At 37.1% G+C, this 26,808-nt stretch overlaps 2 protein-coding genes, 1 non-coding gene and 2 pseudogenes across 9 annotated transcripts in view; 4 read left to right on the top strand and 1 right to left on the bottom strand.

The window, feature by feature from the left end:
* Positions 1–26,808, top strand: part of LOC129246858 (embryonic polarity protein dorsal) — an 82,669-nt gene that overhangs the window by 4,119 nt on the left and 51,742 nt on the right. Inside the window, exon 1 of one of the 5 annotated variants that reach the window (XM_054885532.1) lies at positions 1,392–1,480. The exons of the other annotated variants lie outside the window; for them this stretch is intronic. The gene's annotated coding sequence lies outside the window, so the exon portion shown is untranslated. Of the gene's footprint in view, positions 1–1,391; positions 1,481–26,808 lie in introns of those variants that run through there. 5 annotated transcript variants of the gene reach the window in all.
* LOC129246861 (short-chain dehydrogenase/reductase family 16C member 6) lies at positions 1,376–23,689 on the bottom strand. Of its 3 annotated transcripts, none has more exons than XM_054885543.1 (4): positions 23,460–23,689; positions 2,245–2,362; positions 1,561–2,158; positions 1,376–1,488 (listed from the first exon to the last, which is right to left on the bottom strand). In XM_054885543.1, exons 1-4 carry the CDS (start codon positions 23,502–23,504, stop codon positions 1,386–1,388), a joined length of 864 nt encoding a protein of 287 aa, XP_054741518.1. In that variant the 5' UTR covers positions 23,505–23,689; the 3' UTR covers positions 1,376–1,385. The 3 variants fall into 3 exon arrangements, with proteins under 3 accessions (XP_054741518.1, XP_054741516.1, XP_054741519.1); XM_054885541.1 differs by lacking the exon at positions 23,460–23,689 and adding an exon at positions 19,951–20,578; XM_054885544.1 differs by lacking the exon at positions 23,460–23,689 and adding an exon at positions 3,345–3,428.
* On the top strand, positions 9,367–9,548 carry LOC129249527 (U2 spliceosomal RNA; annotated as a pseudogene).
* LOC129249673 (U2 spliceosomal RNA) lies at positions 9,786–9,981 on the top strand. Its single transcript, XR_008582709.1, has one exon. It is a non-coding gene; the product is annotated as a U2 spliceosomal RNA (small nuclear RNA).
* On the top strand, positions 10,715–10,840 carry LOC129249609 (U2 spliceosomal RNA; annotated as a pseudogene).

Genomic DNA, 26,808 nt, shown 5'->3' with positions numbered 1-26,808 from the left:
ATTTAAAATAAAACCAAGTTTGTTAATAATACCTGTTGTTTTAATGTTATTATTATTTTTTGACGTGATAACGTCTTATAATTCTATGTAGCCAGCTGCACGCACCAAAAAATGCGTCGTTATCTTGCTCATGCGTCGTTACCTTGCTTGAACAGCATGTTATGTTATGTTATGTTATGTTATGCTATGTTATGTTATGTTATGTTATGTTATGTTATGTTATGTTATGTTATGTTATGTTATGTTATGTTATGTTATGTTATGTTATGTTATGTTATGTTATGTTATGTTATGTTATGTTATGTTATGTTATGTTATGTTATGTTATGTTATGTTATGTTATGTTATGTTATGTTATGTTATGTTATGTTATGTTATGTTATGTTATGTTATGTTATGTTATGTTATGTTATGTTATGTTATGTTATGTTATGTTATGTTATGTTATGTTATGTTATGTTATGTTATGTTATGTTATGTTATGTTATGTTATGTTATGTGATGTTATGTTAAAGTATATTATGTTATGTTAATGTTAACTCATTCTCTATATCCATACAAAATATCTATCAAACAAATAAAATTAAAATTTTCTTTTGAAAAATGCAACCATTCAATTAGTATTTTCTTATGACGTTATCACGTTAAACTATCGTCAGTAAACCGACTTTACAGACAACCTCTTTTTTTTATTTCATTTTTATTAAGTATAATAAAATAAAATATTTGCCCTTTTGGTAGTACTCACATTTTAAAAATTCGTTATTAAAAATACTTTTGCAAGGAAAAATTTTTGGGATCAGGTGTAAAAAAAAACCATAAATAAAAAAATTCTCCAAGGCGCTTAAAAAATAATACCATTTCGGTTTAAAAGCAATTGTTGCAAACTTCAACTTTGTGTCGCTTACTAAACCTTGTCTTTGTGCTCTCGACATATGCTTTTATTGCCCTTCGCACACGCGTAAGTAGATTTGTTCATTCCGCGCTTGGTTTTTAAAAATTTGTCTGTTTTTAAAACTAATTTTTCCATCCTGAAATAACAAAAACACAGCTTTACCTCTAACTCGAGAACAAAATGTTGCTAAAAAGAAAGCTGAAAATTACGTAAATATTAATTATTAGTCGAATCGATTAACGCAATTTTCATAACTACAAAACAGCAACACTTTCTGCAATGACATCGGCAAGTGAGAATTCGCCATATTTGAAACCGATCGGCAAAGTGAGAGAAAAACTGATACGAAGTATAAATTATGTTAGTCGGGTAAAAAATGCATGGGACTAAATTTTATGTTGAAATAAAAAAATATAATTATAATTAAGTTAAAGTTACATTCAAATTTAAGTATATTTATATGAATTATGTAAATAATTCCGAAAAAAGCTTAACCAGCGGGTACTCTGCCACGACCTTGAAACATCATCATCGACTCGGGGCCACGGATAACTCTCGACATAAGTTCCCAGCACACTTTTGCAGGTAAAATACTGTTAAAAATATATAAGTATATACATACGCATTTAAGTGTTTAGGAGACATAAATACACACACATACTCACCATTTGAGTGGGGTGAATGTGCGTATTGAGTTGGGAAGCACACACCACACTTCGTTCTTTCGAATTGCTTCTAGTATGCGGTCAGCTACATACTGAGGCTCCAACATTGGAAACATGCGTGGTCGTACACCAGAGAACATTCCGGTATTAATGTAATATGGACAAATCAAAGTCATGTGAATACGATCGTAGCCATGTGTCTTCAAATCGGTCAATAAACTTTCATGGAATCCGATGCAGGCAAATTTCGTTGCACTGTAATCACTGCACCCATAAGTACCTAACATACCAGTCACTGAACCGACTGTCACAATGTGGCCATGGTTATTTTGCATCATATAAGGCAAAAAAGCTTTTACAGTCCAATAGTGAGAAATAATGTTAATGTTATAGGTGTTCTGTATGACGCGGTCCGGAAGATCCCAGAATGGGCGGCAACATACGACTCCAGCGTTATTGCACAGAATTTCGACATTACCCACTTCGTTGATGGTTTGTGCAGCGCGCTCGTATACTTGATCGCGGTCCGATATATCAACAACGTATCCTTTGCAAGTGTATCCATTACGGCCGAGCAAATCAGTAGTGGTTTTGATGGCTATGGAAAGAGGGAAGTAATGGTTGTAAAAGTCAAAATGTTTGTGGTTAAATACTGTGCCTCTACGTTACTAAGAGCATGCATACCTTCTAAATTAATGTCCCAGATGACGACGCGAGCATTCATTTTGGCAAAATTCAGCGCCAACAACCGTCCTACTCCACCTCCACCCCCGGTGATTAACACAACTTGTCCCGAAATGTCCTATGTATAGAAATTGAAAAAAAATCGTGTCAATACATACATATGCATATGTAAGTATGTAGATATATGCATGCGTCAATTCAAATTACAATAAAACGCATAAATGAATTTGTATGTATATTACAAACTACTAACAGTTTTGCATTTATTCACATATTTGATAATATTTGATTGATGCCTGTGTGTATGAAAATTTGCATGATGAAAAGTGAAAGTTGTTAATACGCATACTTGTTCAAATGTGTTCATATACGAGTACAAATACGTACATATATATGTAAGAGTATAGGTGAGGTAAATATTTAGTGTGTTGGTGTTAATAAGCATATTTGAAAATGAGCCATGTCGGCAAAGTACATACATATATACATATGTACATCCATACTTAAACTGCATCAGTTGGAGATTCAGTAGCTGAATTCTCAATAGATGTCAATAACTCTGGATAATACGACCAATGTGAATCTAACTATCGCGAGAACGTGCGCTCACTCCGTCGTAGTTCCCGAACCCAAGAATTGCGTACATACATATGTACATACATACGAATATATGACCTGTGAAGCGATATTTAAGTTGAAGGCGCCCATTCGAAAACCGAATGAAATCTACCATCGACCATTGTGTATGTGACACGCATGCGTGATAAGTAATTTATATTCGTATATTCGTATGCGAACTATTGCATTTGTTGGTATATTGTTTTGTTTTCGCATATCAATACATACGAAGGCAACGTATCATCATTATTTGGTTATTTTGTACTTCAACAAATCACGAGTTGGAAATTTGCAAAGAACTATAAAAACATGTAAAAGAAATAATTTTGAGTAAACTGCAAAAAGTTTTTTGTTTACGACGATAATACATTTATGAACCGAAATATTTATTTAGACGTCTAGCACCTTTCTTATTTTGTTTTCTCAATATTTTGGGTTTTTAAAATGCCTTTGAAAAGAGCTGTGCACTATTGGGGACTTACGTTAGGTGTTTGGCTGAGCTCCTCCTTCTATTTGTGGCGTGCGTCTTGATGTTGTTCCACAAATGGAGGCACCTACAGTTTTAACCCTTTAGCCTATAGCCACGAGTCTGACTCGTGGTAAAGAATTTGTGCCATAAGCGAAAACAACGAGTCTGACTCGTGGTAAAGACTTTGTGATCAATTGATTATGATTACTTCCTAGACATCTTAAAATTACTATTTGTACCTAAACATTGTTTATTATTTCACAATTCCTTTCGTTGCATTGAAATATATATGTTACGAAAAGTATACACTTTGCGCCAGTTCGGGTACACGGCTGAACAGTTGAATGGCACGGCGCGCGAACGAATTTCTTGCGTATTATAGCTCGCGCAATTGGTAGATATCGTGTAGGCTAAGGGGTTAAGTATACTCCGAACGTCAAATGTTTTGTGTCTGGAGTTTTTTCATGGCGGAAATACACTCGAAGATTTTGCCATTGCCTGCTATTAGAAACAACCTATGCTTCATTTTGTTGTTTTATGCACGAATATTCGGACCTACGTTCTCCGAATTCCGAATGGTAGTCACACACCAACCCATTCTGCTACGGTGGCCGCCGAAATAGATTAATGTCGATACACTCGTATATGTACATAAAAAATTGAGGAGTTCCACATTCGCGTCGTTGGTCTGGCCGCAATGAGTGAGAGTCTGGAAAGTCTCTATTTCGCCATACGCAGGTGCGACTTAATGCGTATGTACATTCTGTAAGAAAAGTACCGGGAATTGTTCAGTAAAACGCAAAATAATTGTTTAATCATCAAAATTGATTTTATCGCCTTCAAAATAGGCTCCATTCGAAGCAATACACATATACCAACGATTAGTCCAGTCATTAAAGCACCTTTTAAACGCGTTTGGAGCGATCTTCTTCAGCTCCTTCAGCGAATTCTTCTTAATGGCCTCTATCGACTCAAAGCGGCGTCCGCGGAGTAGCAGTTTAAGTTTTGTGAAAAGGAAAAAGTCACAAGGGGCTAAGTCCGGTGAATACGGTGGATGTTCGATGATTTTTGTCGAGATTTTGGTCAAAAAAGTGTTCACAATATGAGCCTTGTGAAACGATGCGTTATCATGGTGCAAGATCCATAAGTTTACTTTCCATAAATTGGGCCGTTTCCTACGCACATTCTTTCTCAAACGTCGCATAACTTCCAAAAAATATTCTCTATTTACCGTAAAACCATTTGGAATGAATTCCGAGTGCACAACACCATGATAATCAAAGAAAACGAGTAGCATGGTTTTCCCTTTTGACCGACTTTGATGTGGTATTTTAGGTTTCGGCTCATGTGGATAGCGCCATTCAGCCGCCTGTTGACCGGTTTGCATGTCAAACTCATATACCCACGTCTCATCACCTGTTATGATGCGCTGGATAAACATTGGGTCCGAATTCACTTGCTCAAGCATGTCTCCAGCCACCTTCTTCCGATGAATTTTTTTAAAGGAATGCAACTATCTTGGAACGAGCCGAGCAGCCACGCGTCTCATGCCCAATTGATGGTGTAAAATGTTGGGAATTGATTCGTGAGACACGCTAAGGTCACGAGCTACCTCTCTCAAACTTAAATGATGGTTTTCCAGCACCATTTCCTTGACTTTGTCGACGTTTTAATCCATTGAAGACGTTGATGGGCGACCAGATCGGACCAAATCTTCCACGACTTCTCGGCCCTCTGCAAAAGCCTTATACCACTCGTATACCCGTTGTTTTGATAAAGCACACTCGCCATAGGCTATCTGCGACATTTTCAACGATTTGGCAAACAAAATCCCGTTCAAAACACCAAATTCAAGACAAATTCTTTGTTCGATATTTTTATCCATGGTGAAAATCGCAGGGCACACCTGCGGTTGACTGATTTAATTAAACGCCAAAAACAAGCAATTGACAGATCACGTTCAAACTCTGCGACACTATAGAGGAACAGCAAAAAAACAATTTAGTACACATATGCCGCTCGCTTTTTAAATGAACAATTCCCGATATTTTATTGGCAGAATGGGCTTTCTGCTTTACGTATCTAGCTGGTACTATCAGATAGAAGAATAAGAAATTTGAGAATTTACGCACAAATAGCGAAATAAAGAAAATGTAGAGAAACGGAAATATAACACAAATTAGCAAGTAAATAGTTAATGATCATTATTCATACTTAATCCGTGGTTTGAAATAATTGAAAATATTTGGAGCGATTTTTCTAGTTTATAAGTTAAACATTTCGACAACGAATACCATTCTCGTTAACAAAATGAATGGAAACGTCATAAATAAGAGTAAAACGATAATTCAGCGACTGTAAAATGGAGAATAAAATGAATAATGAAGTAACTTTTGTTTGTTTATGTCATTAACAGCTCTTTTTACAGCAACTGAGTTCAGTTAACACTAACTTACTGTCTGAAACTATCTGCTTTATTTCTTTTAGGGTATAACCCTATGATCAAAAAGTATCGGGAATGTTTAATTTAAACGAACCGCGCACGTGGGAACCGGTCCATATTTTTGCCTTATGTTGGTAGGACTATAAGACACACATCTATACTTTTTAGCGCCATGGGATCATTAGTGTCTGCCTGGCCGGCTGGAAATGCCGGCAAATAATTCTTGGATTTTGCAGGATTGATCAAACACCAAGTAAATACCATCGTGCAAGCACCGTATTTACCTAATATGGCCCCGTGTGACTTCTCTTTGCTTCCCATGTTGAAGTTACCACTTCGTGGAAGGAGATTTTAGTCGATAGAGGAGATCAAAGAAAATACGACGAAAGAGCTGAAGGCCATCTCTTCGTCGGGCTACCAGGGGTGCATGGAGGATTGGGTTAAACGTTGGCACATGTGTGTTACTTCAGACAGGTCATATTTTGAAGAAGATAAAATAAATTTGCCTGAAAGTTAACTCTGTTTGGTTTATTTAAACATTCCCGGTACTTTCTGGTCATGGGGTACTCTCCTTCAATGTTTCCTGCAATAAATTTGTAAATAAATTAACACCCACATACATATGTATGCAAAGAAAGATTTACCGCTACTACAAAATTGCTGATTTGTTTAAATACGGTAAGTCTTTATTGTAGCATGCCCCCGCGTTTTGCACGTCAGCTTTGTGGCAATAAACGAAATGTATTCGTTTTGACAGACGTATTCGTACATATTATTCGTATCAAAGCATCTGTCACCCTTTTTGGCCTCTAAAACTTCCAGACTTTTTTCTTCGTGGATAATTATGTAGGTTTTTGTACATACAGCGCCTCACAAAAGTATTCAAAATTCTAATTTTCTTAGTAAAGAGTGATCAGATTGGAGGTACTTTCGCAAATAGAGGTTTTTTTGGCAGATCACGCCCGACTACTGTCAGACTAAATACATAATTTTTTTCACTATTCATTGACATGTCATAAAAAGGCTTACGCCTCAATAACATTTACAAATCGTATAACTGTATTACGAAAAACGACGATCTGTGGAAAGTGTTAATCGCGTGCTCAGGCCAACTTTGGTGTTCAGCGAGGAGCCGTATTTGGGCTGAAGAGCAACCCGAAGCCATTCAAGAACGGCCATTACATCCATTGAAAACAACCATTTGGTGCGTCCTATGGGCTGGAGGAATCATCGGCTCATATCTCTTCAAAGACGAGGCTGACGCCAATGTAATAGTGAATGGCAAAAACTATGGCGCCATGATAAACGACTTTTCGATGCCAGAAATTGAAGTCCGTGATCTCTCCAACATTTGGTTCCAACAAGACGGTGCTATTTGCCATGCAGCCCGTGAAACAATGAATTTACTGCGTCGTCCTTTCGGTGAGTAATTTATCGCTCGTGTCGGACCAGTGGATTGACCACCAATATCGTGTGATATTACACCTTTCATCACTTTTATTTCAGGGGGCATGTAAAGTCTAAATGCTTTGTGGATAAACCAGTTTCGATTGAGACATTGGAAGCCAACATTACTGAAGTTATTCAAGAGATACCAGATACTGACCGAAGTCCTCCAGCGAGTGATTCAAAATTGTTGTTTAAGGATGGCCGAATTACGGCGCAGTTGCGGCTAACATTTGAAAGGGATTATCTTTAAAAAAATAAATGTCATGAATAATTCTACACAAACATAATAAAAATTGCCAATCAATTGGAATTTTCGTTGTTTTATTTCAATTTAAAATTCTATACCTCAAAAATTATATGCCAAGGTCAACATTTCTCAACGCCAGACACAGCTGTTGAAGCCTTTAATGAGCTCGTTTTAGAGGTAACCACTTCTGAGTGGCAAAGTTCAAGCGAATGCCGAAGTTATTGACTGCCAATGAGAATATTTTGAAAATCAATAAAGTAATTTTCATTATTTGACTGTGAAAATATAAAAGGCAACCCTCGTGTAACCGGCTTAGCGTAGACAAAATATGTAGGTAAAAAAAATGATTTTCTGAAGTTGATGTCGAATAAATGTATAAGTAGGTAAGTACGGTACAATTGTTGGCGTATACCGATGATATTGACATCATCGGCCTTAACAACCCCGCTGTTGGTTCTGCCTTCTCCAAACTAAATACAGAGGCGAAGCGAATGGGTGTGGTGGTGAACGAGGACAAAACGAAGTACCTCCTGTCTTTAAACAAATAGTCGGCGCACTCGCTTATCGGCACCCACGTCACTGTTGACAGTTATCATTTCGAGGTTGTAAAAGACTTCGTTTATTTAGGAACCAGGATTAACACCGATAACAATGTCAGCCTTGAAATCCAACGTAGAATCTCTCTTTCCAACAAGTGCTACTTTGGACTAAGTAGGCAAATGAGTAGTAAAGTCCTCTGCCGACGAACGTATGGCGCAGAAGCGTGGACGATGACAACATCGGATGAAGAGACGATTGGACTGTTTGAGAGAAAGATTCTGCGGAACATTTTTGGGCCTTTGCACGTTGGCAACGGCGAATATCGCAGGCGATGGAACGATGAACTGTATGAGCTTTACGACGACATAGACATAGACATTCGATGCGGTACCAGCTGGTGGAAGCAGAGGAAGGGGAAGGCCTCCTCTGCGTTGGAAAGATCAGGTGGAGAAGGAGTTGGCTTCACTTGGTGTGTCCAACTGGCGTCGGTTAGCACGAGAAAGAAATGACCGGCGTGCTTCGTTAAACTCGGCCAAAGTCACGTAAACGGTTATCGCGTCCATTAAGAAGAAGTTATGTACGAGTATCTACACGCACAGTTAGATCAATAAGAAAGGGCCGAAGATGAAAAACCCCTGATCTTAACTCTGCGGTTAATATATATAAAAAGCTTTTGCCAAAAGCTTAATTACAATTTAAGTTCTCTAAAGAGACATGATTACCTTCTGGTCTGGCATCTGAAACATAAAGTACAAACTTGAGCTTCCAATAAATGTGTGCATACATTACATACACAAATTGAGAGCACCATATATGGGTGTGTATGTATGAACATTTTTATGCTTATACGAGTTCAGTTTCGTTTTAACATGCCAATGTAACGAGGAATAGCAGTTTCTGCAAGCGCTTGAGCAAAATTTTGACAGTAAAATTTGACGACTGGTATAATTGCTCTAAGAAATGCTGCATATTTCAGAAAATATATATGTACCTTTTTTAATTAAATTATAGATTTCTGTAGTGATTTTTTTGAAGTGAAAACTTCTTTAGAATCGTTGGGAGTGATTTGAGGAAAAGTGAAACGAAAAAGCGACCCTCTTGGCTACGAAGCGTTATATTATATGTTGATATAAACGTAGCGACGAACTAAATAAAAATAACTTTTATTTTTTCTTGTGATTCGAACCAAGGATTTTGGATCGGAAGCTCACATTGCTAGTCGCTCGGCTCGGCTACCGCGCCATGCTGTCGTCGCTGGCCTGAAAGTTATTTAGTTACGAAGCGTTATATTATATGTTGATATAAATATTATATGTTGATATAAATAATTTTTGTGAGCGTGTAATTCTCAAAAGGTTTATTAGAAAATCTATTGACTAGGTAGTGTGGTATCTGTTCTTATCAGCTTAACATCTGATGTCATGATAAATGTTAAACTAATTTTTGGAAATGGGCGGAGTGTTTTAGGGACTTGCTCTCCACCTCTGCCACGGGTTGGCCCGGTATTGCAGTACCGCCGGGATTTCGGCTTTGAATAAATACAAGAAGAAATATACTAATACATTTAGCTTTGGTGGGAAGAGGCATAAATTTTTATATGAATACAAGTAGACGAAAATGGAATTTTTTTTTTTTTTTTTTGAAATTTGCATTGTAGGACATTTCTGATTATTTATTGAAAACAGTTTTTTGGTTTAGATACTGAAAGTCAGTTTAAGTGAATCGGTATAAATATTTCGTACATTAATTTTTGTGAGCGTGTAATTCTCAAAAGGTTTATTAGAAAATCTATTGACTAGGTAGTGTGGTATCTGTTCGTATCAGCTTAACATCTGATAGATCCTCCATCGGAGGACAACAAATGTTAAACTGATTTTTGGAAATGGGCGGAGTGTTTTAGGGGCTTGCTCTCCACCTCTGCCACGGGTTGGCGCGGTATTGCAGTATCGCTGGGATTTCGGCCTTGAATAAATACAAGAAGAAATATATTAATACATTTAGCTTTGGTGGGAAGAGACATAAATTTTTATATGAATACAAGTAGACGAAAATGGAATTTTTTTTTTTTAATTTGCATTGCAGGACATTTCTGATTATTTATTGAAAACAGTTTTTTTTATTAAAATTGATTTTAGAAGAAAATTGAATTTTTTCCAAGGTGAATTCATACACTAAGCTAAGTAAAACGTTTCGTAATTCAATTTTATGTTGACATCCAAATGTACACGGCGGAAGAAAAAAATAACAAATCAGCTGTGTTATTGCTACCACCTCCAAAAGATTCGCCTTGATTTTTCATATAAAAATTATAAATATCATCACTTGTGACAACTGTACCCAGTCGATCGACAGTGTGTGAATCATCTTTAAATTCTGCAATAATACCCTAACCTGCGCAGCGCACAGTAAAATCGACACAAAGCTGAGCGCAGAGCACAATCGTACAAACACACTAACGTACATACATACATATATACGCTCGAATACATTTTCTTACTGTGCTCAGCCAAGGCTGGTAGTCATGCACTGTGGCGATATGAACGCACAAATGCACATACACAGGCACGAACATGAAATCAAACAGCTCGCCGTGTTTAAGTGAATCGGTATAAATATTTCGTACATTAATTTTTGTGAGCGTGTAATTCTCAAAAGGTTTATTAGAAAATGTAATGACAAGGTAGTTTGTTGGTTGTGTATGGTTATCGCTTCTCGGCCTTATGGCTAAGATCAAAGTGATCAAATGGGCGGAGTGTTTTAGGAGCTTGCTCCACCTCTGCCACGGGTTGGCCCGGTATTGCAATACCGCCGGGATTTCGGCCTTGAATAAATACAAGAAGAAATATACAAATACATTTAGCTTTGGTGGGAAGAGACATAAATTTTTATATGAATACAAGTAGACGAAAATGGAAGAAATTTGTAAGTCTGTTTCTTCGGTCCGTTTGGGTATTTTTTTTGACAACATCGAAACCAAAGCATTTGTATCATATTTTATCTATCATAAGCCACTCGTACATTTGTTGAAATTGAAAACATTGAGGATGAATAATGATAAAATGAAGAAAATAAAATATGAACTTTATAGCAATATTATAATGAACCTATAATTATCCCGCTCCTAATGCGGCTGCCGTAGCCGAATGGGTTGGTGCGTGATTACCATTCGGAATTCACAGAGAGGTCGTTAGTTCGAATCTCGGTGAAAGCAAAATTAATAAAAACATTTTTCTAATAGCGGTCGCCCCTCGGCAGGCAATGGCAAACCTCCAAGTGTATTTCTGCCATGAAAAAGCTCCTCATAAAAATATCTGCCGTTCGGAATCGGCTTGAAACTGTAGGTCCCTCCATTTGTGGAACAACATCAAGACGCACACCACAAATAGGAGGAGGAGCTCGGCCAAACACCTAACAGAAGTGTACGCGCCAATTATTTATTTTTTTATTTTTAATGCTGCTTTCGTCTTATTCTCTCTCAGTTTGTTTTACGGAAGGTTTCACTTCTATCGAGTCTAACCGTTAGACTGGTATTTTTTTTTTTTAAACTGAAATGGGAAAATTTGGCAACTTTTGGCAAAGGAAAACATAAAAACCAAAGTTATGTATGAATTCATGTAAAAAAAGAGGTTGTCTGTAAAGTCGGTTTACTGACGATAGTTTAACGTGATAACGTCATAAGAAAATACTAATTGAATGGTTGCATTTTTCAAAAGAAAATTTTAATTTTATTTGTTTGATAGATATTTTGTATGGATATAGAGAATGAGTTAACATTAACATAACATAACATAACATAACATAACATAACATAACATAACATAACATAACATAACATCACATAACATAACATAACATAACATAACATAACATAACATAACATAACATAACATAGCATAACATAACATAACATAACATAACATAACATAACATAACATAACATGCTGTTCAAGCAAGGTAACGACGCATGAGCAAGATAACGACGCATTTTTTGGTGCGTGCGGCTGGCTACATAGAATTATAAGACGTTATCACATCAAAAAAAGAGGTTGTCTGTAAAGTCGGTTTACTGACGATAGTTTAACGTGATAACGTCATAAGAAAATACTAATTGAATGGTTGCATTTTTCAAAAGAAAATTTTAATTTTATTTGTTTGATATTTCATTTCATTTCATTTATTGCCCAAAATCATTTTAACATAGGAGTTTACAAAGTTATGATAAAATTAGATTATTATACGATCAAACGAACTTACCTGAGTGAAGTTCGATCGTAATTATGCTAGCTGTCTCGTCCGAAGAGATCAATTGTAACTTGTAGTAACGCCAGTTGCCAGATCTAGTCACAACATTTCACAATAAAAAATAAAATTTTTACCAGGTGGTAACCCTTTACTTACGCTCCATTTTCCCGCTTTCCTCATTAATTTTACAATTTTCGACAAATCGAACCGGGGCCATAATGAAAAAAGGAATACTTCTTCATCTTACCCTTCCTGTGGTGGGTGGGTTTGATCTCTTCGGACGAGACAGCTAGCATAATTACGATCGAACTTCACTCAGGTAAGTTCGTTTGATCGTATAATTATACTACGCTGTCTCGTCCTCGAGATCAATTATAACTTGTAGTTATTTACAAAAACATGAGATTTGTCCTTCGCTTTAAGATCTTTAAAAGACCTACACTTTATTTAAGTATTTTTATTAGTCTCAATTCTAATAAGAGACTTTGCAAAACCTGTTTCATTAGTTATTGGTCGATTATAAAATCGAGCGAATGTTTCCGACTTCTTTGCCCATCCTGCCGTCTTGCGAATAGTTTCCACATCGATGCCCTTCCTAAACGCCGCCGATGTTGATGCATGACGCGTGCTGTGCGCTGAAAACTGCTTTATATCAAGACCACTCTCCATCATTGCTTGCCCCACTAATCGTTTGGGACATAGCTACCCTGTAAGGCTTCTTAAACGTTATAAAAAGATTTTCGTTTGTGTGACTTCTCAACTCTCTTGTCTTATTCAAGTAAACTTGAAGAGTTTTAACTGCGCATATTTTGTTATTTTCAATAAACGTCGGAATTATTAAATTAGGTTGTGTGTTACCCACCGCCGTAGTTTTAATTCTATCAGGTATTTTTATAACTGCTAAATTATCTTGGAAAGTTATATTAGCCGTTTTTATTTTCAACAAGGTCTGCACTCTTTGGGCAGTAACCAACAATAAGAGCAATGCGAGTTTTTTAGACAAGTCATCCAATTTTAATTCGCTGTTCTCTTCCCGACTTGAGTAAAATTCTAAAACTATACTTGGATCCCATGTCTAATCGTATTTGGGGCGTTGTGGTTTTATTACGGACACTCCCCTGCAAAATTTTCTGATGGTTGGATCTCTCCCAATATCCCACGTTGACAATAACGATATCGCCGACCTATAGGTGTTAAGAGTCCCATACTGACTTTTTCCCGCTGCCAATGGTAATAAAAACTCTAATACTGCCGCCACCGTAGGTTCAAAGGGTGAGATGTGCCTTGTCTTACAAAAGGAGTACCAAGAAATAATCGGCTTGTTGTACTGCTTTAGTGTATTTTCGGATAACGATGCTAAAATGAATTGCAACGATTCATTCGGTGCTCTTTTCTTAATAAATGCTTCCCTGATAATTTGCCTGCAATCAAGGTAAGTGATTTCCATGCTGGGTGAAATTCTCTGAAAGGAGAGTGCAGAAGAAGAATATCCCGGTTTAAGTATATTGGTTGACTTATAAGCAATTCGTTAAACAGTGGAAACCAAGGCCGAGATGGCCAATTTGGCACAACTAAAACCCCTTCGGCTTGATCATTGATTATTTTCCTGATTACTTTTAGTATAAGCGCAAAGGGAGGAAAAGCATAGAACTTCAGACAGGACCAATCTACTGCAAATGCATCTACAGCTGATGCCTCTGGGTCCGGAAACCAAGAATAAAAAATTTGACACTTTTAGTTAATGTTTGTGGCAAACAAATCAACATGTGGTTTACCAAAACACAAAACAATTTCTTTGAAAGCATAGTCTGCCAGTTCCCATTCTGTTTCTTCTGATATTATACGCGACTCCCTATCAGCTTCAACATTTCTTGATGATTTAATATATGTAGCCCGAATCCATAAATTCCGGTCTTGACACCACCGCCAGATTTCTCTACTAAGCTTTGTTAGTTTTTGGTACCGAATGCTACCCATTTTGTTAATATAGCTAATCGCTGTAGAGTTGTCTATTCTAAGCAAAATTTCTGCAGATTTTAACGCAAATGCAAAACATTTTAACCCATAAAAGGCAGCTTTGAGTTCAAGCAGGTTGATGTGATCTTGCTTCTCTTCAACACTCCACCAGCCATGGGAATAATTACCCCCACATGAAACTCGCCAGCCAGAAAGCGAAGCATCCGAAAAAATTTCTAAAACATACTTTCCCTCTCTTATAGGGTTATTTGCTCGATCGATATTATTAATCCACCTATCAAGATCTTCATGAATGCACACATCAATATGAACCTTCTGCTCATAGTTTGCGTTATGCTTTCTAAGAGCTAAAACCTTTTGCCTCTCTAACTGCTTCGTGTAAACCATTCCATATTGCACAGCAGGGCAAGCTGCCACAAACTGCAATCTTTACCATAGGTTTCGTTTTCAAACTTTTTGCTGATGATTTAAGTTTGTCCCGCTTTTCCTCCGGAAGCCTCATACAAAAACATTGCGTATCGATTATAAATCCTAAAAATTTACATATGCGAGAAGGCTCTAACTGAGATTTTTTCACGTTAATCTTAAAACCCAAACTTTGCAAAAGAGACGTAGTCTCCGCAATGTTACCTTTGCAAATTGAAACCGAGTCTCCCATCAATAGTATATCATCAAGATATATAACCGATTGCCACCCTCGCGATCTTAGTTCTTTGATGACTGGTTTCATTACTCTAGTAAACATGTACGGAGCTACCGATAACCCAAACGGTAAGCAATTGAATTCATACAATTGTTCTCTGAATGAAAATCTCAGAAATTTCCTGAAATTCCTGTGAATCGGTATCAGAAAATATGCATCTTCAAGGTCGACTGAAGCTAAAAAGGCATTTCTTGATACTATCTGTGTTACCGTTTTCCAGTCCTCAAGCTTAAAATGAGGAGCAGCTATAAATTCATTCAACTTTTTCAAGTTTAAAATAAATCTTTTCCCCCCGTTTGGTTTTGCAATTAAAAAATACGGTGAAACAAATTGCCCTTCACTTGGAATACACTCACTTATTGCCTTTTTTTTAAGAAGATGTTTAATTTCTGCTTCATAGTCTAAAATTTCCTCACTCTTAACATCAGGTACTTTGGGTGCCTGTTCTTGTTTTACTGGTGAGGAGAATGGAATTTTATATCCAGCTATGGCTTGGAGTATCCCCTCGTCTGAGGTGAGTTGCCTCCATTGGTTTATAAAAAATCTAAGTCGTCCTCCCGTATTGCTTACCTTATCTAGCGCCGGTGATTGCTGCGGTGTTTGCTGTCCCGATGGTAACTTACTTTGTTCCGAGGCAAATTGCCACCTGTCTGGTAACTCTTCTTCTGGTTGTACTTCCTGACAGGGGGTTTTGAGTTTAAATATTGCTTCTGAGTATACCCCGACGCTGCTTTCGGAGCTACGGATTTTGTGCTTCCTGAAGCCGATCTTAGCATATCTTTGCCTGCCTTCTCTAACGTTGACGCTGTCTTGACTCGTTCCGTAAACGATTCGCCAAATAGTAGCGTGTCAACTGGACCCTCTGTTGCAACGTTTTTTGATAGCAAATTGAGGCTAGGTAAGATGAAGGAGCCTCTGGTTGTGGATAATTTATAATGTAAATCCGTTAAAATTCTGCCAGTGTCTCCAAGAGCTGCATTGATGGCTTTGCTTGCTTCGTCTTCTGGGTTTTGTTTCAATGTTTTCGAAAATGCTTGACCCAACGCGCTCAATGCTGCCCCCAGTTGATTTTGAAGCGCTAATTGATAGCTATCCTTTTTGATAGCCTGAGGTGCCAAGGTTAATTTCAGTTCCGGATTCAATGCTGGCCCGCCCAAACCAGGACAGTTCTCTGGTATTGGATATTTTCCCAAAAGTTCATCAACGTTTTCTTTTGGCAGTCCTGATCTTGCAAGCGCCAGCCAATTATCAGCAATTGGTTGACCTATTTTTAACCCTTGACTAAGTGCTGTAATGTTTGGCCCAATGTACGCTAACATGGAATCAGGGAACCCTTCTTCTGGGCCTGGAGACATTGGCGATGTACCCGAGTATCCGTGCTGTACGCCTGCGCCGCTTGCTGACTCGCTCGGTAAATTTGAGCTTCTATTAATATTGTCAGGTGAGTTGCCTGACTCCCGTGTCGTACCTCGCGGGTGACGCTCGCCGGGATTAGTTTCTTGACGTGTCGTTCGTCTCGCGATACGCTCACCGTCATTATGCTCAGAATTTCTAATAGACCTTTCGCCACTTCTTGAACGTGAAGAACGGGTAGTACCCCTGCTAGAGGATGATGATGAATAACGCCTACGTACATAACCTCTATACTGAGAATTTCGGCTTGCCTGCTGCGTCGTATAGCGACTGCTTGAACTGTAATCTCGAATAACGGAACGCCGATTTTGCCGCTTCGTTTGATGGCTTCGACGCTTTTCATGGAAATCGTTTCTACGACTTTCCACGTCTCTCTCTAATTGCGCAATTCTACGCAGAGCATCATCTAAAATTGTTTATGAAGCATCCATTTTTTGTTCCACAACCAATTTTTTATGATTAAATTTAATAAAGTTTCAATTATCGCTTGAGTAATAAAAAAACACGTGTGATCTGATCTGCACAACAAAACGTAATGAGGAAAGCGGGAAAATGGAGCGTAAGTAAAGGGTTACCACCTGGTAAAATTTTTATTTTTTATTGTGAAATGTTGTGACTAGATCTGGCAACTGGTGTTACTACAAGTTATAATTGATCTCGAGGACGAGACAGCGTAGTATAATTTAGCATTATCCTAACATACATTTGTATTTATCTAGGAGTTTAAAACTTATTTTTCTTTTGATTTTACAATAGGTTATGATTATTATTTGGAATGTCTTTGGCATAATTTTAAAACTTATTTATATTCTCCCAAAAAGGGCTTAAAAAGGGGATAACGTATAATAAACTTCTATAATTTATTTGACTATAAATTGATCAATGTTATAAACATAACATAACATAACATAACATAACATAACATAACATAACATAACATAACATAACATAACATAACATAACATAACATAACATAACATAACATAACATAACATAACATAACATAACATAACATAACATATCATAACATAACATAATCACGTCAAAAAATAATAATAACATTAAAACAACAGGTGTTATTAACAAACTTGGTTTTATTTTAAATTCTTCAAGTAAATCAAATTAATAATAATCAATAAGAAGGCATATGCAAATACAAATACGTGAATTTATATATGTACATATGCGCATATACATACACATATACGCTCACTTAAGTAGGAGAGAGCAAGATGTCGAACGTTGCCGTTCGTTTGCTTTGTTTGCTTTGTCGTTCGTTCCGCGCTTTCGCTTGCAGTTCATTCAAGGTAACGGCAATGAGCAAGGTAACGACATATGCGCAAGGTAACGGCAATGAGCAAGGTAACACTAATGAGCAAGGTAACGACACATTTTTTCGTGCGTGCAGCCTCTTACATCGAATTATAAGACATTATCACGTCAATAAAATGCACTCAGTTCATATAATTATTTTGATTGAATTTTGCGTGAAGGATTTAGATAGCTAAGGTTTGATGTTAAGGTTATGTTAATTTTTTACAAAAGGTAAATACATATCCCATAAAGTCTGCGTTCACTTAACAAATCTTTTTGTTGTTTAAAAACATATTTTGTTTATTCATCCATTATTATTTCTTATTATTATATTATTATTATTATTTCTTCATTGCATTCTTAAGTTACAAAAGCAAAAAAAGAAAAACGAGATTCTTCACTTTCATATATTTACAAGTTGCTGCAATTACTTACCGTTATGTATGTTTTGAACTTTAGATTTATATTGACTTTTTAATCCACTTAAAAATATTTGTAAAGTGAACGCGGACTTGATGAGCTACAGGCGTGAAAAACGTACGAATGTTTGTACTGGTTGTATACCGTTTCGTCTCATTACATCCAAACGGCGCAGTCAAAATAAACGTGACAGATGTGCGTCAATCTACATCTACTTAAATATGCACAAGGTGGCACAAAACTGTTACCCGATCGGAAGATTTATAATTTCTCATTAATCATATTTGACATTTGTGAACTAGACAGCTGCAGTATACAAACAGACAAGCAATGGCGCGCGTAAGAGTCAAAATAAAGATTTCCATCCCTCAAAATAGTTATTTTATTTAATAAAAAGTTATTCAAAAACAGAATTGGGTGATTAATTTTGCACCACCTTGTAGATGTATATGCATGTACATATGTTTATTTGTCGATATTTCGAATGTTTTGTCGATAAATACGGAAACAAAGTAATTCTATTGTTTTACCTTTTATGTACATATGTATATTTGTATATATGTATTTATATATTTATGAACTTCCATTTGAATTTTTATTGGAATGGAATCATATATACACGAATATACATATAAATATATAAAATTACATATTTATGAAAATGAATGCATAGAAATTTGTATAAATGATTTCGCTCACTTCGGCATCTTTTGAATATTAATTCATTTTGAGTGTGAAGTTTGCCCAACATCTAAAGATTAAGGTAAGACATGCGAACAGAAGTATGGGCATAGAAACGTACATGCACGTACTTTGTCTGATTGCATTCGTTTCGAAACTGTTAGGGCTTCTACTGAATTAAGATCGTTAAACTGTTATATGTAGGCTTATCTTTGCACTAAAAATCACATAAATATTTATATAATATAATGCAAATGCTATAAAACAGCCAAAATCAAAAAACTGTGACACACGTATATACATACATTAGCGTTGCCAAGCCCGGGATCTCGTTGGTTGTAAGTACCGGTAATTCCGGGATTAGTTCACATTCATCCGCAGACGAAATTTTTGTATTTTGCCATGAAATACATAAATATGAGAGCGCAATAATGCTAATTCAAAAACATGTGCAACACACGCACGTGCTTTTTGTCGGCGAGTTATTTGGTCATTAAGGACCAATAAATATAGATGACGATTAGAAGACTCTACTTTTGTATGCTTAGCTACATATTATCAGTGGTATTAAGTGGAAAAAATAGTAATAATTAATAAAAATAAATTTTTAACATTAGCTGGCAGCAATACGAACAAATTATTAGTAAAAAAATAATAATTGGCGTGTACACTTTTGTTAGGTGTTTGCTATTAGAAATAACTTTTTCTATCTTTTAGCTGCTTTTTTCGCTCGGCCCCAAAAACAAACAAACGCTAAACGGCGAACGACTTGGACTTCAAAAATCACTGTAACCGTCAAAAAATGTTAAATGAGAATACTTTTTTTTTGCTTAACCATTTTAACCTGTGAACGACTTTCGCATTTTGACTTCAAGACTTGTTTGTGCTATTTTGACCCAAATGATCTATAAATTTCAGCAATTTCCTGGGATTACACTAAAATCTCTCCTAGCCTTACCGCTAATACATATGCGTACATCCCTGACTGTCGATATAGCTTTGACTAAAACATTCACTTGGGTATTGACATGAATGAAATACTTGTATTCCGCCCTTGGTGTAATGATTTCCTTTTAGAAATATGCGAGTGCAATGTAACCAACCGCTCTATAACTTGAGATCAGTGAGTTCGTGTCTCAATTCTTTTGTATAAACTTTTAATCAATTCGCCTAAAAACGCTTATACACACCTTCATTTTTCTGAATCGATTCGGTAGCAACGAGTAGTAAATGGACTCCATTGTATAGAAAGTAGTCTTGACGAAAAACACCAGCAAGTCCCAGATAAATTGGCAAATTGCATACAGAGGATTTTCCATATGAAGAAGCCGCGACGGATCCGTTGAAGTGGGTCCAAACATTTTAATGCTTTTTACTTCTGTTGTCGCCTTCTTTTAATATAGATTGCTTGTTTGTAGCTCTGTTAAGTTCGTTTCACGCGAGAAATTTTAATCACAAAGCGAAAAATGAAAGACACCAACAATTGGCAAATACGTTGCTTATACTTTGAAATTTTTACGTTCATACATACATAATTTTATACGCGTCAATTATTCCAACCAAATGGTTGCCTATCATTAAGTTATTGTCCAATAATGGTTTTATATACCATTTTTTGTTTTTATATATTTACTTGTATATATATATATATATAAAGAAAAGTTAAATATTTTCCGTAAAAGGAATATTGTGCAAGTAAATATTTCTAGCTTCTTTGCATTTAACCGCGAATTTCTCCTTAATGCAATCGCGAATATGCGTATGAATTGCCAATGTTTTCTGGTTTCTACTTTCCCGCCGCTATGACCGATAGCTTCAAAACCGCGACAACGACTGAATTGTAAATTTGGCTTCAAACGAAACTCAACAATGGCTTGGCCACAAATACCTCAGCAAATAAATAGACACCGCATGGACTGTGCCGGCCGCTTGTGTGCATTTACTTGTATGTACATATGTATGTGTTAACAGCTGTGCTTTCAAAAGTTACATGTTAAATGTGCGTGTGATTGTGACTAAAATCAAATGTCTCAAATTCGTATGCACTATAGGTGAAATGAATACATTTTTGGTCAAAACCTCCATTTTCAAGTATTACAAACAACAAAGCGTTTGCTCTTTTGACCAAATAGATCCTCCAAATATAAAGCAACATATTAATATTTGTTTTTGTTTTCCAACAGCTGGTTGTTCACCTATAGACTTTTGAACTTACCATAAAATTTTTTAAATATTACCAAACCATACCTACATAAATGTGTTAGTTGTCTTTGACGAGCTGCAGTTGTGCGAAATAATCAACATCAAATATATTCTGCAGATTGTAAGATTGAAAATGAAGTTTATTTACAATAAGCAATTGTTTCAGATATTGTATTTTTGTAAACAGAAGTGTAAAAGCTTTCGGATTCAAATTTGGTGGTTGGCTACGAAGAAAAATACGATAGTACTTGATGGCGTAGATGTGGCAGTAGGATCAAAAGATGACCCCCCGCTTCATAGTTATGACAACTCAAATCGTAGAAAAAGAATGAAGAGAAAATTATACCGAAATGTCTAGTATTTATGAATTTGTAATATTTTCTCTGAGAAAAGTCTCTATTAACTCATCTCGGGGGCCACCGTAACCGAAGATTTTGGTGCGTGACTACCATTCGGTAATGCACGAGTTCAAATCTCCGTGCATGAAACATCAAATAATAGAAAGAGTGGTTTCTAATAACGGTCGTCCCTCGGCAAGCAATGGCAAACCTGCGAGTGTATTTCTGTCAAACTGAAAAAACTCTGCATAAAAACCATCTGCTGTTCGGAGTCAGCTCAAAACTTTAGGTACCTCCATTTGTGAAAGAACATCAAGTAGCACGCTTCAAATAGGAGGAGGAGTTCAGCCAAACACCCATAAAGCTACATTTAAAAAAAGCGAAATATTACATAGGCTAACTTCATAAACTTATATATTAAAAAATATTTTCGGTAACCAATGGCTGCTACTGTTTATAAAGTTTCTAACTCAACCAGAATTTTTAGAATTTCCTAAGCATGCAGTTTTAAACCTATTGAATTTTAATACAACCAAGTGCAAGTTTCAAGTGACTACAAAATACCGTTGATTTTTTGTTTTTTTTTTTGTTTTAAAGGTGTTACGCTTTTTCTTCTGCATAAAAAAATTCGCGCGTGTACTTTGCAAGGAAGAAAAGTTGTGACACCTCAGCGAAAACGAAATTGGAGCCGATGACATTTATCTGATCTCCACATCACTGCCATTTAACTACTGGTCGAAGGGGCTACTGCAACCTCAACTACAGTCATTTAGTTTCAAAATTATTTACGAGGGCTACACATGTATGTATTTTCGTTTGCATAAGTACCGTTAAAATCATTATTTCGTATGCGCCAGTTGAAAGTACAAACAAAAAATATTTTCAGATTTGACTGATACTCCGCACTTCATAGACTTTCTTCACAAATTAGCACATCTACGCAAATGCCAATGCAAGCGATTAAGGGGTAACACCACTGTAGAAATTTCAAAAAATTGATTTTTTTTTAAAAGCTTAAAAAATTCTTTGAACCTTTTAAAATAGAGAACAAAAAGTTTTGTACGTTACCGAAGTTTATTTCATAAATATTTTAAGCTTTTAACCAAGCGTTAGTGACTGCTACCTAACGACTTCTCCAAATTTCCAAACTTTAAACGCGTTTTTCTCAAAACACGTTTTCTGAAACTGGCACGCAGCATAACTCAAACAATTTTAAATATTTTTAATCAGGTTTTTCACTACGTCTGTATAATAACCTTCTTAAGAGAAGAGCGTAGGGGATTTTCGATAGATTAATTTAAACGATTGTTATAATTATTTAAGTGCCGTTTTTTTAGTCCAAAATAGAGTCTTTTCCTTCAAATGCTTGCTAATTCCACAAAAATAAATATTTTTTAAATCTCCTACGTGTTTCTCTAGCTATTCTTATCTAGATTAAGAAAAAAAATGTTTCTTTGTTCCAGATTGAAATTTGCACCCTCTGTGCTGCGTGCCGCGGAGCTCTTTCAAGAGAAACCACATTACAAAAATGTCTCCTATGCCGCCATTTTGTAAAATTTTTCGATCAAACTTTGTAGTTCTTTATTTTAGTATATAAGTAATAACTTCCCAAATCAGAGTGATTGTTTTCCCCTTCCTTCTAAACAAAAAAAATCTTTAAAAATCGTGTTTATTTTACGCGTGTACAGTGGTGTTACCCCTTAAATTATATTTTTGAGTATGTGCGGCCAAATGAGAGAGTGTCTACGAAAGTGGGTGTTTATCTCAAAAATAAAATTTAGCAAGGTCAAACTCAAAATGTATTTTTTGATCTTGAAGGGAAATAATTTGAAAATTTTCAATTTGTAAATGGACCAACATAAATTTGGAAGGAATAATATGTGATACATTAATCCGCGATCCAAGGAGTTTCATTCAGTTCTCTGAGTTGTACTCCTACTTTGAATAGAAAATATCGGATGATAGATATCGGTTCTTCTAACAGCAGTCCCAAGTTCTAAAAAGAACGATTGAAGAAAACGCCTTTCGCCATGTAACCATTTGGTTGCTGTGCTTCTTAAGTGATCATCATAATTTTGTACCTATTGAACTTTTTTTGTATCTATTAGGTCAGTGTACGTGTACACAACACATTATTAACAATTTTGTTTTAAACTTGCCTGTGACTGCAGAATGTATCGCTTGCTAGCAGTAGAGATAGCCATGGTGACCTTTCAATGCTTTATCACACGTTCTGACAACAAATCTTCCACAGCTGTTAAGTAATTTTTATTGCGGACCTTGCTTTTTGCCTTGCCCTTTCTTCCGTTTTAGTAAAAAAGAAACAAAAAATTTAAAATGCAAATAGCCCAGTTTACCAATGGATAATTTGAAAAGCACAGAATACGGGCATAAAAAATGGAGCTCTATATTACTATTATTTACGTTTCTTTGACTACCTTTCCAATGATGTACTTGGCTTTGTAAACGGCAAAGTAGTTTTGGAGATACGAGTATTAACGTTTTTAGAATGTGTAAAGTTTACCTGGAGAAGGATGGTTCCATGTGTAGAAGTCCACGCAAGTGGGGAAAGTTACTGACCGCCATTCACTTGGGAGTGGCCAGGACGATTCTTCTGCATATGGTTCAAGCAGCTCACAACATCCGGGATTAGCCCACGTATCCTCTGGGTAGCTTCCGAACATCCGTTCAGGAGTGAGCTAACGTGAGAAGGCGAAGCATTCCAGGATAGCTGGTTGTGCGCTGGGTTTGGGACCCTCCACTTAAAAATCCCCCCCCCCAATGAAAACAGCAACAAAGCCTCGGATGAGAACTACCTTTACTGATGACGACCCCTGCAAACGAAATAAGGATAACGAATTGAGGGCATGCACCTGGAATGTCCGGTCCCTTAATGGGGAAGGACATCACTGCCATTTAAGAAATGCGATGGACGGGGCAAGGCAAGAAAAACATAGGACCTTGCGACGTCTACTACAGCTGCCATGTAAAGGAGCGCAAATTCGGTGTTGGATTTGTTGTGGGAGAGAGACTTCGTCGCCAAGTGTTGTCGTTCACTCCGGTGGACGAGCGTCTCGCAATAATCCGCATTAAAGCCCGTTTTTTTAACATTTCGGTAATTTGCGTCCACGCCCCGACTAAAGAGAAGGACGATGTGACCCAAGATTCCTGAGCGCTTGGAACGTTCCTATGAGCGCTGCACCCGACACGACATAAAAATAGTCTTGGCGACTTCAACGCCAGGGTGGGCAAGGAGGGAATTTTCGGTCCCACAGTCGGAAAATTCAGCCTGCACAACGAAACATCCGGTAACGGACAGAGGCTGATCGATTTCGCCGGGGCCCGAAACATGGTAGTCTGCAGAACCAGATTCCAGCATAAAAAGATACACCAAGCTACCTGGCTGTCTCCTGATCAAAAAACACGAAACCAGATCGATCGTGTTGTGATAGATGCAGCAAAAAACGTATATCTACCTTCGCAAAGAATGTTCGACATCGAAAAGATGCAATCACAACAGACAGCCAGAAGATTCGCGACTCGACTCTCACTCCTGCTCTCAGAGGTACTCCCCAACAAATCGGCATGCACGAGCAATGGAGCAATATTTCTCGTTCCCTACGTACCGCCGCCGAAGAAGAAATCGGATTTCGGAGAGCTCGAAAAAACAGTTGGTACGACGAGGAATGTCATGCTGCCGCCGAAAGAAAAGATGCTGCCTATAGAGCCACGCTGCGATCGGGCGCAACGCGAGCCGTGTGGGATCGCTACAGAGAGCTAAGAAACGAAGAAATAAGAAGCCGAAATACGCGAGTGCGAGAAGCTTGAGATGCTGATGAACGAGGACAAAACGAAGTACCTCCTGTCTTCAAACAAACAGTTGGCGCATTCGCGTATCGGCAGCCAGGTCACTGTTGACAGTTATAATTTCGAGGTTGTAAAGGACTTCGTTTATTTAGGAACCAGCAATAACACCGATAACAATGTGAGTCTTGAAATCCAACGTAGAATCTCTCTTGCCAACAAGTGCTACTTTGGACTAAGTAGGCAAATGAGTAGTAAAGTCCTCTGCCGACGAACAAAACTAACACTCTACAAGGCTCTCATCATGCCCGTCCTAACGTATGACGCAGAAGCTTGGACGATGGCAACATCCGATGAAGCGACGCTTGGAGTGTTTGAGAGAAAGACTCTGCGTAAGATTTTTGGACCTTTGCACGTTGGCAACGGCGAATATTGCAGGCGATGGAGCGATGAACTGTATGAGCTTTACGACGACATAGACATAGCGCAGCGAATAAAGATCCAGTGGCTACGCTTCCTGGGTCATGTCGTCCGAATGGATACAAGACTCCGGCTTTGAAAGTATTCGATGCGGTGGTACCGCGTAGTACCGCGTATTCGATGCGGTGGTGGTAGCAAAGGAAGAGGAAGGAAAGATCAGGTGAAGAAGGAGTTGGCTTCACTTGGTGTGTCCAATTGGCGCCGATTAGCACGAGAAAAAACGACTGGCGTGCTTTGTTAAACTCGGCCAAAATCGCGTAAACGGTTATCGTGCCAATTAAGAAGAAAGTTTACCTGTTTTGTAGGTGTAAAAAAACCTGTTGGAAGGGATAACAATTTTTCCTGAAAGTTTTATTTACATTTATTAACAACTCAGTAAATATCGCTTACCAAGGTCCATTTTACTGGAAGGTTTTGTTGGGCGTAATCTATTGGGCAATCTTGTGGCGAGGGAGCACTAATTTACATTGACTCGGTTTGAATTACGTTTTAGGGTCCTCCTTTTGAGTGGCGATACACTTCTAAGCTGGCAATGTGTGCGAGTTTGAAGCAACGCTTCATTGAATTTCTCACATCTCGACATATTTATCAGTAAATTCAGCATCCTATTTCGCTTAGAGTGATAAGTCTCCGTGTTAAAAAAAATTACAATACAGTTGGCTCCAACCCATTTTCGAACTACAGCATTAACTTTTAATGGGTCACATTTATAACCTTGCAAAATGAGGAAAGATAGTCTGAAACGCACAGGAAAAGCAGCAAACTCATAATTTTGCAAAACGTGCGCAACTCAATTTCACTTTTTAAAGTTTTTTATTGCTATGTTATTACAATTTTTTGGACAGTACTACAGTTGTAATTTTATTTATTTATTCATTGAAGAGTTTTTCTCTTTAATAATTAATTACAAAAACTTGCATTAATTTCGCTACAACATAGATTTAATTAAAAATGCTGCTTTTGGTTTTTTTAATTGGCAAAAGTTAATAAAAGTGACAATTCGATCATTTTTAGAGACGGGACATATTTGCCGCTGATCTGCCAACTGGGGCAATTCTGAAGGCAAATCAGTAATACTCCTCTCACATTTTGGAAATGTTAGCAGAGGAATATCGGGATCGCCTTCATGAAGCGGTCAGAGGTAGATATCTCTTATTTGGTCGAATGTCACTTGTACAGAGATACATTCTCTACGTATGCGCATTTGCATTTTGTTACTCCTTT

Source organism: Anastrepha obliqua, chromosome 5, assembly GCF_027943255.1.
Source record: "Anastrepha obliqua isolate idAnaObli1 chromosome 5, idAnaObli1_1.0, whole genome shotgun sequence".
Lineage (NCBI taxonomy): Eukaryota > Metazoa > Arthropoda > Insecta > Diptera > Tephritidae > Anastrepha > Anastrepha obliqua.
This window is presented reverse-complemented; position numbering and strand designations above follow the sequence as displayed.